Genomic DNA, 18,503 nt, shown 5'->3' on the forward strand with positions numbered 1-18,503 from the left:
AAGGATTTTAATGGGAGAATAAAAGTTTTTTTATGGACACACATGCACAGTCACTAAATTTTAGGCCTGGAGTGGACAGTATGGCCTAAAATCAATATCACAGTAAAACTGAACATTCCAACATTAATGCCAGATACTGCTATAATATGTGTATGCAGGTGGAATCACATTGTAACAAAATTTATGGGGCCAAAAAATATTTAATTTTAACAAATACAGTACTCCCTCCTTGATCGTGGGGGTTGCATTCCAGAACCTCCTGCGATAGATGAAAATCCGCGAAGTAGAAACCATATGTTTGTATAGTTATTTTTATATATTTTAAGCCCTTATAAACTCTCCCACACTGTTAACATTATTAGAGCCCTCTAGACATGAAATAACACCCTTTAGTCAAACGTTTAAACTGTGCTCCATGACAAGACAGAGATGACAGTTCTTTCTCACAATTAAAAGAATGCAAACATATCGTCCTCTTCAAAGGAGCACCGTCAGGAGCAGAGAATGTCAGAGAGAGAGAGCGCGCGATAGAAAAGCAAACAATCAAAAAATCAATACGTGCTTTTGGGCTTTTAAGTATGGGAACCATCACGATAAAGCGGCCGCAATGAAGGGATCAATGTGAAGGTAGTGTTTCAGCATTTTTTTTAGAAGAGTGTCCGTATCTTTTAAGCAAACAGCCCCTCAGCTCACACCCCCTCCGTCAGGAGCAGAGAATGTCAGAGAGAGTGAGAGAGACAGAGAGAAAAAGCAAACAATCAAAAATCAATACGTGCTGTAAGAGCTTTTAAGTGTGCGATGCACCACATGGGAAGCATATCTTATATCATTGAGGATTTTTATTTAATACGCAATACATGCTCTGATTGGGTAGCTTCTCAGCCATCCGCCAATAGCGTCCCTTGTATGAAATCAACTGGGCAAACAAACTGAGGAAGCATGTACCATAAATTAAAAGACCCATTGTCTGCAGAAATCCGCGAACCAGGGAAAAATCTGTGATTATATATTTAGATATGCTTACATATAAAAATCTGCGATGTAGTGAAGCCGTGAAAGTCAAAGTGCGATATAGCGAGGGATCACTGTATAGGGAAAATATGTATACTGTTGTGACTGGGGTTGCCAGTGATTCACCATCTCGAATGGCAGGAGCAGAAGGACAGCCCTGTAGCTGCTCTGCTGTGTCTGGTAAGCAGTAAACCAAGGGCAAAGCAATGGGTTGTCCTCTGCAGGATCAGGCTTACCAAGGAACATAATTGTTGCATAATGTTGAGAAAGATTAACACCAAGCTTGAACCTGTTCTTCCTCACACTCTCTTGGTCTTCCATATTGATGATTCCGAGCCACTGCTGTTCTTCTAATCAGAAGATGGAAGCTAAAGCAGGATGCTTGGTTATGACCCGAGTCCTATCTCATGTGCTTCAGTTCTAAAGTAACAGCTCCTATTCTGAATGAAGTCTTGAGACTGTACCTGTTTACTCTATACAGTAATAAAGTACCTGCAACTTCCTTGGACTCACCTTCCTATCTCTCGTGCAACTCTGTGACCCAAGCTTGACAATACCCTTAAAAAAAAAAAAATGCCGCTTCTTAAACTGCAAAACAAATTATTTGAAAATGAGACATTGGGTGTAACTTTTTTTTTTTTTAATAGAAATACAGGTATGAATACAGAACAGGTCAGTATCCATACACAAAAGCTACCCACACTGACGCTCAGTGGAGCACTGACACAGAATTCATCTATACGCCTACACTCTCACCGATGGTGGCCCACAACCAGAGATTTCACAACAGACCATTGCCTTCTTTTGGTCTAACAAGACCGACCAACAGCCTGTTGCAGGTATAGGTGCAGCATTAAGTATTTTTTTGCATTGCATTATCATCTTTGGTGGCCATTTTTGGCCATTATACTGAAATCTACATTTTGTTAAAACAAAAATCTGTTAAACAGGATGTTCTATGAACATTTGTCCAGGCCAACGTAAAGTATTTATTATTCTGAAAATTTTGTTACTTCAGTATTTGCTATAGCAGGATATGACCTGTATGCCTTTAAGTGTGAAACTTACTTTCTTAACAAATAACAACTGTATTAAAGTTCATTTATTTTTTACCAACGCATCTCTGCTCCATCAGAATGTTTATTGATGCTCTTCTACTCAAATAGATTGAACTGCTTAACTCTAAAAGGCTGGCGTCATCTGTTCGCTTGCTCACGCTGCCACTGCCAGGCAAACAAAAGATGCAGCTTCTTCCTGTCAGCATTAACTCCACGCACAGCACTCTGTATTTCTCAGAACTCATTTATTACTCATTTTTTATCAAAGCCTACAGCATTATGGCGGACCAATTCCTCACACGGCTTCTTTGTCTCACTTCCATCTGGCAGAACATACTGTAGTATCCGAGCCAGTTCTGCTACAGCTTGTGCCCCCTTAGCTGACTGGATTCTGAACTCCATGCTGCCCCCCTGCTCTCAGATCTGCTACTGGTAGTCCGTCTAGATATGGGGCATCTGTTACTACTGCTTTCTCGATCATCCGCCGTTGTTATCACTACATTGTTTATTACCGTGTCAGTTTATTGCTATTCATTTACCTAATAATCATTTATTTGTCTGTTTATAGTATAATATAGTTCTTCACGTGTCTTGTAATCATCTGGTCTTTATGGATATGCTGCACTGCCATCCTGGGGAATGGCATTTTGTGCCACTGTCTATGAATGGTATAAGAGTAAAGCCACTTGACTTGAAGTTCACTTACAAGTCCATACACAAAGACATTACCTTTGAGACTCTAAAACAGGGACAGAAAATCCCATGTATGTTTTATGTTTTCTATTGTACCTATCATTATGCTGCATTATCAGCCCAGCAGCTCATTGCTGGTATTTCTTAATGGAGCTTTACAATGGCGCTACCCCATTGGCCCTAGAGATAAGACGTCACACTTCTATAAAGTACAGTAATTAAATGGTGCGATTATAGTGAACTGAAACCACAAAACACAAGAACAACACGCTCATACACAATTCTCAAAACACAAGACGAACACAAAACAACAAAAAGCACCACACATGACCAACAAGTCTTAATCCTGACGATATGCAAGTTCAATCCAAAATCCAATGAAGTTCAGTTCAATGCCATACAGAAGATGGGGAAACTTCCCACTGGGCACACCGCCACCAGTATCCTCCTCAGAATCGTATTCTGTATTGTATTTGTAATTGTATCTATCCTCAGTATCCTGGTTCAGATTTGGCCATTTCTGGAATTGCAGATCATCTCTAATGCTTGAAAACTCCCTCCTCTGCTAAGTAAGGCCTTCCTTTTCCTTTTAGGTGTGAGAGCCAGAGAGTGTTGACATCTTTGGCCAGTCTCTCTCAAGTGCAGATGTTCCCTCCACTCCCGGCCAGGACAAGTCAACACAGTCAAGGAGTAGACAAACAGCACCGATGTGACGACCATTACAATGCTTAAATGTGTTGGCAAGTTTTCTAGTGATTTTTAGCATCCCAATAAAATGGTTTACTCATAACTCACACTGGAAGAAGAATGCCCTCCCGTATACTAACGCAACTGGTATCAGGCGCACTACTACTACAGGCTTATTTATTTGCCACATCACCTTATCAACATACGAATATAGCAGAGAGATCTGCCACGGACACGAGGAGAATGCGCAAACTCCACTGCAACAGCGAGCGAGCGACCTGGGAATTTCATTCAGGTAACTGGAGCCAAGAGACAGAAATACAAACTACTGTGCCACTCATCGTAAATCCTAACACAAGGGTTTAGTCCGAGTCAGTCTAGAGAACACATTTCTAAACGGTGTACTCCTCATCATCAAGTACAGACACACTGGTGGTTTTAACAGCACTAAAGAGCCTCCTAGTTGCCATTCACCAGTTCTGGGCAGAACCCAGGAAAAGTAATCCCAAACATGTGGTGTGCATTTGACCGTCACCACGCTATTGCCTTTAGCACTTTCATTTTTCAGACACATGACCAGCCAAGCTATCATTTCCCATCACCCAACTTCACTTGGAGCAGTTAATAGCACATGCACAACTTCCCAGCTTGTATTTGACTGTCCCTGTCACAATATTGTACATTTTAAATACAGTAGCCCACTATTTTACACTCATCCCAATGAACACGACCATCTTGTGGTGTGCAGTCCTCTTGGTCAAGAAGACTCCACTCTGGCGGTCCACTTTGGCCGACAACATTCAGGCTTCTTGTGTTTGTATTATGTGACACATAGAATTATGATAACAGTTAGACATGAAGAAACGTCACTGGAGAGGATGGATCTATTTAAGGTTACAAATACGTTTACTTTACAAGCTGCCTTTTTCTCTTTTTAATAATCATTGTAACAATCAGGCAAAACAATTAGTTTAAGATTAAAATGCCATGCCGGCCAGAAAATGTTACCACATCTTTCATCTGTTTATATAAGTAAATCAACTAATTCAGACTTTAATCCGTTTCATGTCCTTATTATTATTAGTATTAAATAAAAAGACACTCTTTACAATAAGTGAAGTTTCACCCTTCAAGTCTGAAGGACGACTGAGGCAAGAAGACAATTTGTGCATTTTAAATTTAGACCAAACCCCCCCCAATGTCCCAGGACAGGGCGACAAAAATGAGATTACACAGAATTGTTATGTTTCACTTGGCACTCTGCAGCCTGGCATGAAGGATGGCCAGCCAGCTCAAATAAGCCTCCCACCAAAACACCCCCTTTTTTTTTTTTTGGATTGTGACCCACCAACCTCAAGAGGATAGAAAAACAAGCTTTTAACACGGCCACAAGCCTTGGCATCTGCAGCTGCAAGCAGCCTCCATCTCTAATGAAAGCCAGTTACCATAACAATGTTCCCATAGCGACACTCCAGGGACTGGACCGCCGCTGGCTCCCACATTCAGGACAGCTGGAAGCTGTTAGATCAATATGGCGTGAGAAAGTTTTTTTTTCCTTTCTTGCACCCCTCCACCCCAGCCCACCCCCTGCCTTTCAGCTTTCAAGTGTAATGCTCCACATTTCTGAGGCGTGGGTTTGTGCTGTCAGGGGACTGAGGTTAGCCTAATCCATCCCCACGTCGGAACAAAGGCATGGCAGCCTTTCATTATGCAATCTTAATTTGCGCCTCTCTTTTTCAAGGGTAATTTCATTTAAAGGCAACAATTTCTTCCTAAATAAAAAAAAATGAACCATTTGTTTATGCATTTTGTCTGTCTCTTTCATTCTGGATAACGCTGTATCAATGATCTCCACAGACTTGGTTTGGCCTCTGGCTGTTCTCGTCAGACGATATTCTTCTCTACAGCCCATTTGTGTCAGAATTCCATTCTCATCATTCCTGCAGGGAGGGGTGGGGGGCCGGGGGGATTGAGCTAACATTATCTTACTCCACTTCGAAAGCCTGTGGGCAGCTACTTTTCTGTTAGTTATTCCTATCTATCTCAACCACACTGCGTAAAGTACTTGATGTGCTGAAGATGCTGAAGTGTCCCACAAGTAACCAGTGGTGGGCCTTGTGGTCTGCAGTGCAATGGCTCAGCCATGAGTCGACAGTGCCCGGCGGTGCCGGTTAATTACTCAGAACCTAAAATGCCCACTTCAGGTTACAAGTAGGTCAATGTAACCCTTTTCATCTCTTCCAAGTCACATCATTCACCTGCAAACTGGTTTACTGAAGTCATGGCCATGTGGGATCTCCAAGCTGTTTGCCTAACTATAATGCAGCATTCGTAGATTTGAGGCCTACCTATCCATCCAAGTAACTCGAATCTCTCCTGCCTTAGAGGTGATCGATGTAAATAGAGGAGTACAGTAAAATGGTGTCACTCTGGCCCAATCTTTAAAATGCCAGGGGCTGAAAACACTTCACGAAAGTGAGAGGCATTGTGGGTCACTGTCAAACTAACTAGAGCACTCAGCCGAAATGAGGCTAGCCCACAGCATGCCAGGAGTCTGTGGCAGTTCAAGGTTTTAAAAACTCCGGCTCAGGCTTTGTAGATGCTGGCAGAAAGCTCAGCGGCCACACAAGTGTTTAATGAGGGAATTGGCTGACTGCTCACTCACACGAGCACCATCAGCAGAGCCACCCCTCATTAACACATGGTGGGACATCAAGGTACGCACCCCCAGTAACTGGGTCACGACACAAAAGGCAGATCCACTGCCAACACCATTGATTGATCCACTGCTGAGGAGACAAGGTGAGGTGACCAAGATGCAGTGTGGTGGAGGAAGAGAAATGCCACTCCTAGGGCAGGGCAATCCTGTGGAGCAGATGCCAAAGAATGGTGGTAGGACAAGGGAGCTGGGCTCAGTGGGTCCCAAAGGAAGATGGTTGAGATAAGAGCCAGAAAGGGTTGAGCACATTCACTGGCATTTCAGCATTGTTGGAAGAGCCCGAGAGTGAGCAGGGAAGACAACCCAGAGATACACAGGGGCAGAGCCAGTTCTGGGGCCCCTTTTACTCTTGGTTTTAATGCCTTTGTTGGCATCTATTGGTTGGTTTTTATCTCATACGACACACTGTATTTATAGATCATTTATTAAAGATTGTTGCACTGCACTTTTTGAACACTGCTGTGAAGCTTCAACTCGAGCACCGTAGCCTGTTTTGTGTGCCCACATTCACCGCAGTCCACCTCAGCTATGACTATCAACATCCTTGGAAACAGAAGGCGCCCAAGGCTGCAGGCACCCAGGGCATCACAGACGTCCTGACCAACGGCATTTCAAATTAACTCAAAACATGACTTCTCTCTAATCAAGTGTCATATTAGAATGAACATTATCTATTGCTCAATTTGTTCAAAGAGTACACATCAGCCTTCTCATTTTCCATTTACAGGCAAAAAACCAACGCAATGTCATAAGCTTGCCGAATTACAGCATAGCTTGCTGAAAATATATACAAACACACATTATATTATTTATCTATCTATCTATCTATCTGTCTATATATATATCTCATATACCATTTACATACCGCTTAGAATTAAGGCCAAAAAGTTCTATCTTGGGCTCATTAGACCAGAGAATCTTAGCAAACTCCAAGACAGAACTTTTTGGCCTTAATTCTAAGCGCTATGTGGAGACAACCAGGCACTGCTCATCACTTGTCCAATACAGTCCCCACAGTGAAGCATGGCGGTGGCAGCATCATGCTGTGGGGGTGTTTTTCAGCTGCAGGGACAGGATGACTGGTTGCAATCGAGGGAAAGATGAATGCGGCCAAGTCCAGAGTGCTAAGGACCTCAGACTGGGCAGAAGGTTTACCTTCCAACAAGACAATGACCCTAAGCACACAGCTAAAATAAGGAAGGAGTGGCTTCACAACAACTCTGTGACTGTTCTTGAATGGCCCAGCCAGAGCCCTGACTTAAATCCAATTGAGCATTTTTGGAGACCCCTAAAAATGGCTGTCCACCAACGTTTACCGTCCAACCTGACAGAACTGGAGAGGATCTGCAAGGAGGAATGGCAGAGGATCCCCAAATCCAGGTGTGAAAAACTTGTTGCATCTTTCCCAAGAAGACTCATGGCTGTATTAGCTCAAAAGGGTGCTTCTACTAAATACTGAGCAAAGGGTCTGAATACTTAGGACCATGTGATATTTCAGTTTTTCTTTTTTAATAAATCTGCAACAATTTCAAAAATTCTTTTTTTTGTCTGTCAATATGGGGTGCTGTGTGTACATTAATGAGGAAAAAAATAATTTAAATGATTTTAGCAAATGGCTGCAATATAACAAAGAGTGAAAAATTGAAGGGGGTCTGAATACTTTCCGTACCCACTGTATGTTGCCTACTATTTGGTCTTTCTACACTGCCTTTAGGAGGAGTTCTTCACTTGAAATGTCATCACTCATTTTCCAAATAAACTCACTAAAGTAAATTCAGGATTATAGTGCAGAGACTGTCCAAATATATTCCACCACAAACAAGAAAACAACCTGTTATGACCCGTGTCCTATAATCTAGGATTAGCACGACCAGTCAAAATCAAAACATTACTATGCTTCAATCAAAAACTAAGCAGTTCAAAGTGTATGTCATGTATAAAAAGTGATTAATAAATAATAATAAACTCTAAAGATGTCCTCCAAAAGAGCCATAAAACAAACAAAAACGGTTGCATCAGTATTACTCAAATTCCCAATGTGTCATTAACGTGCAATGAATAAGAAACAAAACGACGAACGGTCATTCCATGTTTAACAAGAGCTCTTAGAAACCTTCAGCTGAAGTCCGAGACCAGCGGGGTCTCACCGACCACAGCACTAACTTAGAACTCCTGGACCTCACACAGCAGACCAGACTTCACCATCCTTCTTTTCTTTAGTTCATACTTATCAAATCAAACTCCATACATAACCATGAGAAACGATACTAATCAGAGGGCATATGATTGTCACTCTGACACCAGACCATTAGTTTGGTTGAATTAGCACTCCAATTGGCAACTTTTAACACGTGCACATTACTGTGCGATTTCAAACTTTCTGCTAAGAAACAAAATTACGACTTTTAGTTTGCAGGATACAGGAAATTACATTCACACATTTATTTAAATCAGAATTGCCTACCCCAATATTTTATCCACAGGCCACTTGAATTTTCTATTTACAGTTAATTCAAAATACTACTGTAAAGATCCCGACTAGTGAAGTACAACCACATAACTGCCATTCTTAAGCTGTCACTTGAAATTGCAGTTAAGTTTAGGATTGATTTCAAAATTCTTCTTCTTGCATATAAAGCTTTAAATGCCTTGAGCCCTTAAATTACTTTAAATAATGTATTAATACAGATATGCTATTTGCTTCCCTGATCAAGAGAAGACATGTCAATTGAGAGAAGTCATTCTTATTATATAGTCTGAAAGCCTTTAATTATCATAAATAAAAAATGCACTTATAGGATCTTTATTAGTTATTGATCTTAGAGACCAGACTTTGATTATTTGATCAGTGAGCAGATCTCTCCATGTAAAAATTCGTATTGGAATTCCCAGACTGTTTGCAAGGATTAAATCTGCTTTAATAAGAACAGTAAATAGAGAATGCTGCTAAAAAGATGAATTACAGCACTCACAAAGCTGCTTTATAATCGTCCATCCAAGACCGTAATTCGATGTAAAACTCTGGTCATAAACCGATTTGGTCGTGACCCGAAGTAATTTCCCCCACAGGATTGTATGTAAATACAATAAATCCGTTCCAGACTGTTAGAACTGTATGTAAATATATGTTTTTTTCAAAAAAATTTTAAGCACAAAAATAGTTAATTATACCATAGAATGCACAGTGTAATAGTAAACTAAATGTAAAAACATTGAATAACACTGAGAAAACCTTGAACAGAGAAAACTAAGATTGCAAGAGTTCACGCTATAGCCTTACGAACCACTCTCTGTAAACACTTTTTTAACAAGTTTTAAGCACAGGGGAAAAAATGAACATTTGAAAAATCCGTAATTTATACAAAAACTAACCATAAACAACCAAGAAAACTAACCTTGCATGAGTCGAGTTCTGGCATGAAGTACGTGAGGAGGAACTGGGTGGAGAGGAGATTATAGTTTTGAGGTAAAGTCTGTGACGTTGCGGGTTCGCTGCATGCTCCCATCTCACTTCTGGGAGCCCTTAAACCCGTCACCGTCCGTAATGTTACCGATGAGCACGACAGTGAGGCACTACAATGGAGCAATCAGATGGTGCAAAAAGTGCCAAGTGCTTTTATTAAAATCAACAAAACAACAATCAAAAACAAAGTCCAAATTAAATAAAAGTGCAGTGCTTTCAGAATCCTTCAATAAATAAATGATCCCATAAAACCAGAAGTGAAGTGGAGGTTAAAATCCAATAGAAAAAAGTCTTCATTAAATACAATGAGATTAAAACAGTCTCTTTAAAAACAAGCCCGGTGCATTCTTTAACTGCCTTCTCGCTCACTCTCTCACACTCTCTCTCGCACTCTCTTGCTCACTCGCTGCACAGGGGAGACTGAACATGTGCGGAAATCATCGGCGCGTACGAACCGGAAGGGAAACTGGCTTGTTCGTCACCCGAGTGTGTGGTGAACTTTTTGGTCATAACCCGATTTGTACGTGTTCAGAGACGTTTGTGCTTTTAAAAGAAAAAAACACGAAGGTTGATACACAGAATATAATTAATTTACATGTAGGACTTTATTTTGTAAAATTTACAGGAACATTTATCAAATCAAACAGATCATTTGTCCAATCAGTAAACCATATTTTCCTTTTGATTTTTTGATATAAAGTGTAAATTACATTTCAAGTAAACGTTTGCACTAGTTCCTGGGTAAACTGAACAGCATTTTAGGAGTGTGTGGTGTGTTAGGTTCAGACCACATGGGCAGCAGTTTGCTGCCCTTAAACTAATATCCAGACTCAATGGTACTGGGCCAAGAAACACAAAACCTTAACAAAATTTTTTTGTTACTTTCAATTTTCCTTTAAAAGGTACCAGCATCTCTGGACATCAAGCTTTATTAGGAGTTTGAGTCAAAGTAAATTCTACTCACCGTTACGTGAACAGAAATGTTCCGATTCTATTGCCACACACAGCTTGTTGTTAGTACACCGTGTACTTTCTCTCCGTAAACAAAACACACTGCATGTTGCTTGCTTTCAGACTGAATTTATTCTGCAGTGCATAATTGCTATTGTCATTTTTTTTAATAAATGTAGTGACTTGAACAGTGCCTGGGAAAGTAAATTAAGTTCACTTTATTTTTATACATCTCTCTGCTAAAGACCATCTCAGAACACTACACTAACAACTAGAACAAAAGCAACAGAAAAACATGTAAGCGTATAACCTAACATGTCTAAATAAAAAGTGTAAGAGAAATCACTGAACTTTGTATTATAATAAAAATGAGGCCTTGCTCCATGGCCAGGAATAACTGGCAGTTTGAAATTGTTGTGGTACCAAGTGAAGACAGACAACACAAAGAATGATGATGGTCACAATTTTGTTTAATAAAACCCAACTAATAAAATGTTTTTGCATTATGGCTAGCTTAATAAGCAGTCCACATAAGGCTAGGCTATGCCAAAGTTACTGGTTTTCATCATGAAATCAAACAATCAGCCCACTGAGCATCCTTACACCTTCAGGTAATTCCTAAGGCTCCACATCCGGGATCATCAGATGCAGGTTAAGTGATACAGATCCCACCCTTGTGAAACTTTTCTATGGCCTCAATCCAGACCTGGCACTACATGTTTATGGGTGAGTGGTGGTGGTCTGAGGGGGGCATCTCCTCAACTGAACTGTGCGTTTTGAACAAAACAGTTTCACTTACTTAACTTGCAGTGCGTGTATTCACCACTCCTCCTTCAATGCTATAGGAAGAAATAAAACCAGGCAGCAGCTTTCATAGTTCTGGAACAAACTTCTGAGGTAGTTGCTCTAAGACACATTAGTCTCAGGTCAAATCTATTTGATGACCCCCTCACATCCTGTACATCATACAGTAGGCTTGTTTGAATTTAAACTAAGGAAATAAGAGAAAAAAAAAGAACCTGATGATTTGGAATGCTCAAATATTAAAGCCATTAGCCTAAAAAGATCATATTTAAATTGAAAAGCCTACTCACCCAAATCCAAAGGTTATAAATTTCAACATTATTACGATAGTAATATTATACATTCATCCTTTAAAAGGGTACAAATGTTAATCATTCAAAAGTACAACTCAATTTCATACAAAATGTACAAATTATTTATTGAGAAAATAATGTACAACAGAGCAATACAAATGCTTTATATTCCAACTTTCAATAACATTTATATTGTCTTCATGCGATTTCCCTGAATTCATCTCATAGAAAAGAGAGGTGCAGGGAGCAACACACAAGTCCATTAGAACTGCAGTATAATCAACGTCAACTGCTCCACAATGTGCACAAGAAGGAATACACCACAGAGTGGAGACTGAGCGCCACCTCTGGAAACTGAGCAGTATGTTGTATGTATGCTGTGGTCTTTTGTTACTGCATATTTACAAATAAATTACAAATATTAACATAACCTTAAGCCAAAAAATAAGTAATAAAAAGCATAGAATATGTTAAGTGTGACTGTACATATCAAAAATGTAAATATAATTTTTTACTGATGAATTAACACAACTGGAAGCATTAAAAAACATGGACTGCACTTTTTCTTAAAAATATTTGCTTACCTATTTCACACCAAGATTAAAATACACAACTAGTAATAATAACAGAATACTGACCAAATGAGGAGCATACATAATCATGGCAAACATTTCTTTCTTCAAAAAGCACACTGAAAGTGGTCACCAAAGATCCAGTAGTTCAGAATTATACTCTTAGTGATCTATGAAAAATTATCCTGGAGTGTAATTTTAAATTGATCTGAATTACATCCACACCAAAAGTACCTGAAAATGTTAAATAAGCAAGAATGACAATTCATGTCACTAATTACTAACGTAACAAGAGTGCACCCTGAATTTCAGCTCCCAGCAGGAGGGTAAGTTTAAACTGAACACCACGATTAGGAATTTGAATAAAACAAAGAGAGACCTTGTGTAGCCTTCAACCCTGTTAAACATAATAAAGCAAAAAAAAAAAATGATGCAAGTCCTTGTAAATAAACAGACATTTCCCAGCGTTTTATTGGAGCAAGCTGCTTCATAAATGTTTAAACTCAAAGTTCGGACTTTACATAAAACTGTAAATCTCACAATTGCATCTTCAAACAAACAGATCTAACTTTATTACAGATACGAGTTTGCCTTACAAAGGGCCAGGTTCTTTTCTCTCTGGGTTATGTGATATGTACGTCCTCAAATGCTGCCTTTTGTCCCCTGATCATAATTTCAGCAAGAGTTCTAGAATGAAGACTATTTACTGTTCATTGGAATTAAAAATCTCCTGAAGCAAAATTATATATACATTTTTGGAGTTACAATGCATTGTATTCCACACATTTTGATGGGTCAGTAGGAAAATGTTTCTGACAAATTGTCATCAATCTCTTCAGACCCTGAAATACAAACAAAATAGACTATTATTTTGAATGAAGGAAAAAAAAAAAAGGTTATAAATACCAATGAAAAATTACTTTTGCATACTGTATAGTTTCACATACTAAAAAAGAATGAACACATGCAAAAATGAAATAATAACTTTTTGTGCTCAAAGTACTATCTTCACAAACTCCTCATTTTATAACATTGATGGCTCAAGAATTCTGTGGCCACAGTGCAGAAGATGTATCCACACTTTTTACTAGATACTTGCTATGGTCCAAGGCAAATCTTTGGCAGTAGATGTTACTACACAAACAGAAAGATCTCCATTCTCACGCTTGGTCTTCAAAAAAGTGTTTCTCACTTGGCAGAAGGCTTTATAAGCACTGAACCAGCCTGTTTATTTGTTTCAGCCTTTTCCTTTCTTCATTGTTCACAAGGATTTACAACAAGCCGATTTACGTACAGCCGTAGTGTTTTTTTCCCTTTGGTTTAAAAACAAAGAACCACTGTTTATGAAATTAATTTAATGTAACATGATGCTTAAATCACCAGATTTTTTGGATACAATTTTTAATATACGATAATGCTGACCAAAACTTAACCAAAGCAAATGAGGGATGACATGCAGAGAATAATGTACAATGCATCAAGATTGTAGATAATTCTCCACGTTCTCTTCACAATGCTTTTTTGTATTGACAAGTGACAAAATAAACTGTTCAGTATGTTTAAACTTTCACACTCGGTACACGCTCATATGGCTCATCTGATATCACTTTGCTGAAGCACAAAACAGACCAGTAATGATAATGTCTAATGAGTTAGGGCCAGCAGAGGATCACAGAGGGACAAAGTTAGCAAAGCTGTTAAAAAAGCATACTTCATTGCTTATAACCAATTTGCAAGCAGTAAATGTGTAAGCACCTGTTGGGATTTTGAACCCAAAGAACTGTCCATTAGCACAAGAACTAACGCTTGAGAAACACAGCAACCAACAATAATGACACATATCTGTTTGGTAAGGGAGCAACATGGATACAGTCTCCAATTATGAATACTCAACTGTCAGTTCTGTCCACATCCAAAAAACAAACCTCTAATTATTAACAGTGAGCCTGGCATTGTGATTAAAAAACAACACGATTCAGACAGTTTTACAGGAATTCTAAAATAATGGGTTGAACTGAGAAGTCACAAAGTCAGACATAAAATGAATAAAAATATAAAAAGTTAGAAAATGTACACATGGCATAACAGTTGGCTGCATTCAGGAATTAGTCAATTGTTTTGGAAGTTGGAACATTTTTCATTTTTGGTTATGTACTTCATCAATGACATTATTACATTATGTTTTGTGATGTAACCAGGCCGTCAGCAAGTTACAATCCCCAACACAAACACACGCAGAGTCCCGGGTTCAAATGAAGGGTGTGTTTATTACACAAAATACCTCCAAAATGTACCAAGCACAGAATCTCTTTTCCAAACAGCTCTCCACAATTCCTCTCAGCACCGCACTAGCCTCCTCCAGCTGAGTGTTATTCTACATCCTCCCGGCTCTGACTCACCTGGATAAGGGAATGTAGTCCCTTTTATTGAGGACCCAGGAGTACTTCCTGTGCCAGGGCTGCAGCCCAGTGGAAGTACTTCTGGGTCACACGGAAATCCCATATATTGTGGAGCACATCTCCCTACAGCACCCCTTTGCAGCATCCACGGTCCCCAGCAGGGCTGTGCTGCCAGATTACATCTCCCAGCATTCCCTGCTGGTTCCCAAATGGGCGTCGATATGGAAGGCTGCTGCCATCTCATGTCCTGAGGGAATAACTTATCCCCTGCGGCATCTTTTACATCTGATGGGCTGTCTATCCATCCCTTCTGGGTCTGGCTCCTTCCTCTCTCCTGGCCGGGATGCCTCTCTGGCCGCTCGGAGCCTCCCATCCAGGTATAGAACCATCCCCTTTTCTGGTCGGGATGACCAGCCAACCAATGTGGTATTTGCAGTTTATTCATTTTTTGTTAAAATGAATCACAATTGATTAATAAAATAGCTTTTTTAAATAGCACTTTACAATTAAAGCTAATCCCAGGTAGGCTTGTAGTAACTATAACAGCTTTCACAGACACGAGATTTCAACTAAGATGATGTAAAAATTTGCATCAGTTATTAGTTGCTGATTGTGGAGGTGTGGTGTTATGGGTCCACAGCTCGTTGAGCAAAGGCCATTTTTAAATAATCACCGCACCCGAGGCGGCTTCATGGGGGGGGCGATGTTGTAGCGAGCCGCGGGGCAGTCGTCGATGTGGGCGTTTCTCACCGTGTGCACAGGTGAGGAACTGCCCACATTCGTGATTGCTCCCGTGGCTAATGCTACAGCTGTGATGGCCCCTGGTTATTTATAAAGAAGCGCGAGTCAGTTGAATGGGGTGAAAAAGAATTGAACGGAGGAAAATAAGAAGGACATGAGAAAAGGAAAGAATGGAAAAGAGAGGACGGAGGTTATAGGGAGCGGGGGTGGAAGCAGGCGGTGCCGGAGAGAGACAGACACGCAGAGCGTGCGTGTGGTGAGCGCGCGATCGAGCGCTCGTGGGCAGCTGCGAGGGAAGCTGGGTGTTAGGCCAACACCCAAACGTTTGAGTTGATGTTGCTCTCGCTGAGTGACCATGTGGCGGGAGTGCCTAGAGGAAAGCGACGAGCTGCAGAGAAGCCGCGGACAGGCAGCGGAAGTCGGGAGGTTTGGTGGTGGAGTCCCCAATGTGTGCGTCCTGGCTATTGGGGTAATCAAGTCTCGGGGACTGGGATGAGTGCCATACTGGAGCCAGGGATCGGGAGGTCTCCAGTCTCGCGAAAGTGTAGAGGAGGGCAGCTGCAGAGAGCGTCTTGCCTGCTGCTTGGCCCAAACGGGATAAGCAGGTGAGACGCTAATAAACGATGCACCGGATTTGTTGTTGTTTTAAAGACTGCTTCCATGAGAAGATTTTAACCTCTGGTTTTAAAGGATTGTGTTTTTTTTCTAGTGTTTTAACCTCCACATTCTTTTTATGGATTATTTATTTAATGAAGAACTTTGAAACTGCACTTTATGAACACTGTTTATTTTGTTGACTGTTTTTAAATAAAAGCACTCTGTTTTCACTTTTAACCATCCCCTTGTTCAGATGCTCAATTATTGCCTTTACTGACTGGCTCACTCGGTTTCATTATCGACGGTGTTGGGTTCAAGTGCTCCTGTATAGCAATGGGAGTGTGGAGCCTGAACCCACATCGTCACAGGAGGGTCTACTATTAAATAGAGGGTCTACTTTATTAAATATAAACTTTTTGAAAGAAATATCTAAAGGAGAGATAAAAATCAAAACTGTTAGCTGCAATAGTGTTGACCACCAAGATAGGCATTCACTGAAACACTTAACCATTATATTCTACAGATATGAAGGTGTTCTTAGTGTAACACAGATACAATGAATCAACATTTCTGCATTTAAGCTTCACAATTTCAAATATGTATGATTTTTATTTATTTATTTTTAACTTTTCGCAACCTTGTAATTTGTAGGCTTCATGACTATCTTTGCACTGATCTGTAGGGAAGAGGGTGCGCTTGTATAGATTTCTTTGAAAAGCCCTAATTAGGAAACATCACAGATTTGAGGTTTGATTAGATATAAGACACAGGGAGCTCTTTAATCTATAATGATGGAGTAAAGAACATGGGGTATTTGTTGCATACTTTACCATTTTGAAAAAACCTGAAATGCTCCTAATGCACTGTGCAAGTCCTTTTGGGCTCTAATAATGGTATTAGATAAACTTCCTGTCAGAATGTTGGAAATCACTGTCTGCTGCGACTTGGTGTTAACGAAATCCACCAGCTGGCTGGAGACACTGAGGCTGCTGATCCCATCATCGATCACACCTCAAGGTTAAACATCAGCTCGCCTCTCGTATGCTCCCATATGCCAAGAGCCTTCAGGATCTCAAGATGGCACTGATGGATTATTTCAAGCCAGCGTGTCCTTCATGGTCTCCAACAGCAATGGCATACTTCTCGATCAAACATTTAAGCTTTCCATGCTTGCAATTTTACTTTTATGATCACTTGGGTCATTTAACTCACCTGGTAAAATTTCAAGCATCTGGAGAAACTAATTAGTAGTGCAGAAGTTCATGCAAGACACTAATGTGAGGTGGACCTCCTATTTTCTCACACAACTCTGCAGAGCTTTGTTTTAGCCTGAAGATGGATATTGAATGAGTAAATGAAGAAAACATACAAAATAACCTCTGTTAAGGTCAATTTGAAACAGTAAACTAACCTATAAGTAAGTTCAAACAATGTTTCAACAAAGATGATTGCAAATATTCACCAACTTTTAAATTGGGGTTTTTCAAATGTTAAAAATGTGTACAATGTGCTGTATTTAAGATATCTGAACAAAAAACTTAATTGTCCCAAAAACTTTCCTTTTCAGAACAAAAACATATAAATAAGTAAAATTTGTTTACCGAGAGCCAAAATTATTTAATGCAGATTAACTGATGGATTGGAAGACAAACATGACAAGAACAATAGGTGCTTTTAGCAGTTTAATGTGAATCACAGGTGGACAAATTAGTAGTCCAGATGCCTAGGACTACCAATTTTTAACTCTAGACAAGCAAAGTGCCCAATCTAAAAACCCAGTGAACTGCAGGATGTTTTGCATCGTTGGTTGATGCAATATTTTTCTACTCAAAAACGATCTGATAAAAACAAAGGATACAATTCTTCACAAACGATTTTATCTTTGGGGTTGCTTTTAAAGATAGCTGCTGACAGAACTAGGCAGCCGCTACAAAAGTCTGGTTTATACTTAATACATCTGCGCCGATTACAAGAGCAACACAGCAAAACGATGCCAGACGCAGCAAGACATGCTGTGATTTTGCTGTGTGCTGTGCACAAAAGTTTTATTAATATTCAGCAGTTTGTTGATCACATGTGATGGACTGAATGTTCCAGCAATGGTCCTGTCAAAACTATGTGTTTAGCCTTTGGTAAATGAATATTAAACTTTCAAAATCAGAGGTTTGTACTGCATTACAAACAGATCTTACCTTACATCAGGGGTGGGCAAACTACAGCCCGCGGGCCACATCCGGCCCGTTGGTCTTTTAATCCGCCCGCCAAGATTGGTACAGAATTGCCCAAATCAAATCATATCATAATTACGACTGCATTCATTTGACCTTGTCCTGTAATACCTGGCGTTCCACCAGGTGGCGCATTAGACGCAGTGATACATTGACTTGATCTTGCGGAGCCCGGGCTACTCTCTGTTATTACTCTGAACCCATCTGCAACAATGAGTGGGCCAAAGAACAGAAAAGTCGACAGCGAGTGCTGAGTGTTTAATAAGGAATGGACAACTAAATACTTT

General features: G+C 40.0%; 1 protein-coding gene across 3 annotated transcripts in view; it reads right to left on the reverse strand.

Moving 5' to 3' along the window:
• Window positions 1-11,783: 11,783 nt before the first annotated feature.
• The window catches only part of prpf18 (PRP18 pre-mRNA processing factor 18 homolog (yeast)), a 59,556-nt gene continuing 52,836 nt past the window's right edge, over window positions 11,784-18,503 (reverse strand). Inside the window, exon 10 of one of the 3 annotated variants that reach the window (XM_039761504.1) lies at window positions 11,784-13,093. In XM_039761504.1, the coding sequence (XP_039617438.1) occupies window positions 13,013-13,093 (81 nt within the window). In that variant the 3' untranslated portion in view covers window positions 11,784-13,012. The remainder of the gene's footprint in view (window positions 13,094-18,503) is intronic. The other 2 variants (XM_039761502.1, XM_039761503.1) reach the window with 2 other exon arrangements.

Source organism: Polypterus senegalus, chromosome 8, assembly GCF_016835505.1.
Source record: "Polypterus senegalus isolate Bchr_013 chromosome 8, ASM1683550v1, whole genome shotgun sequence".
NCBI lineage: Eukaryota > Metazoa > Chordata > Cladistia > Polypteriformes > Polypteridae > Polypterus > Polypterus senegalus.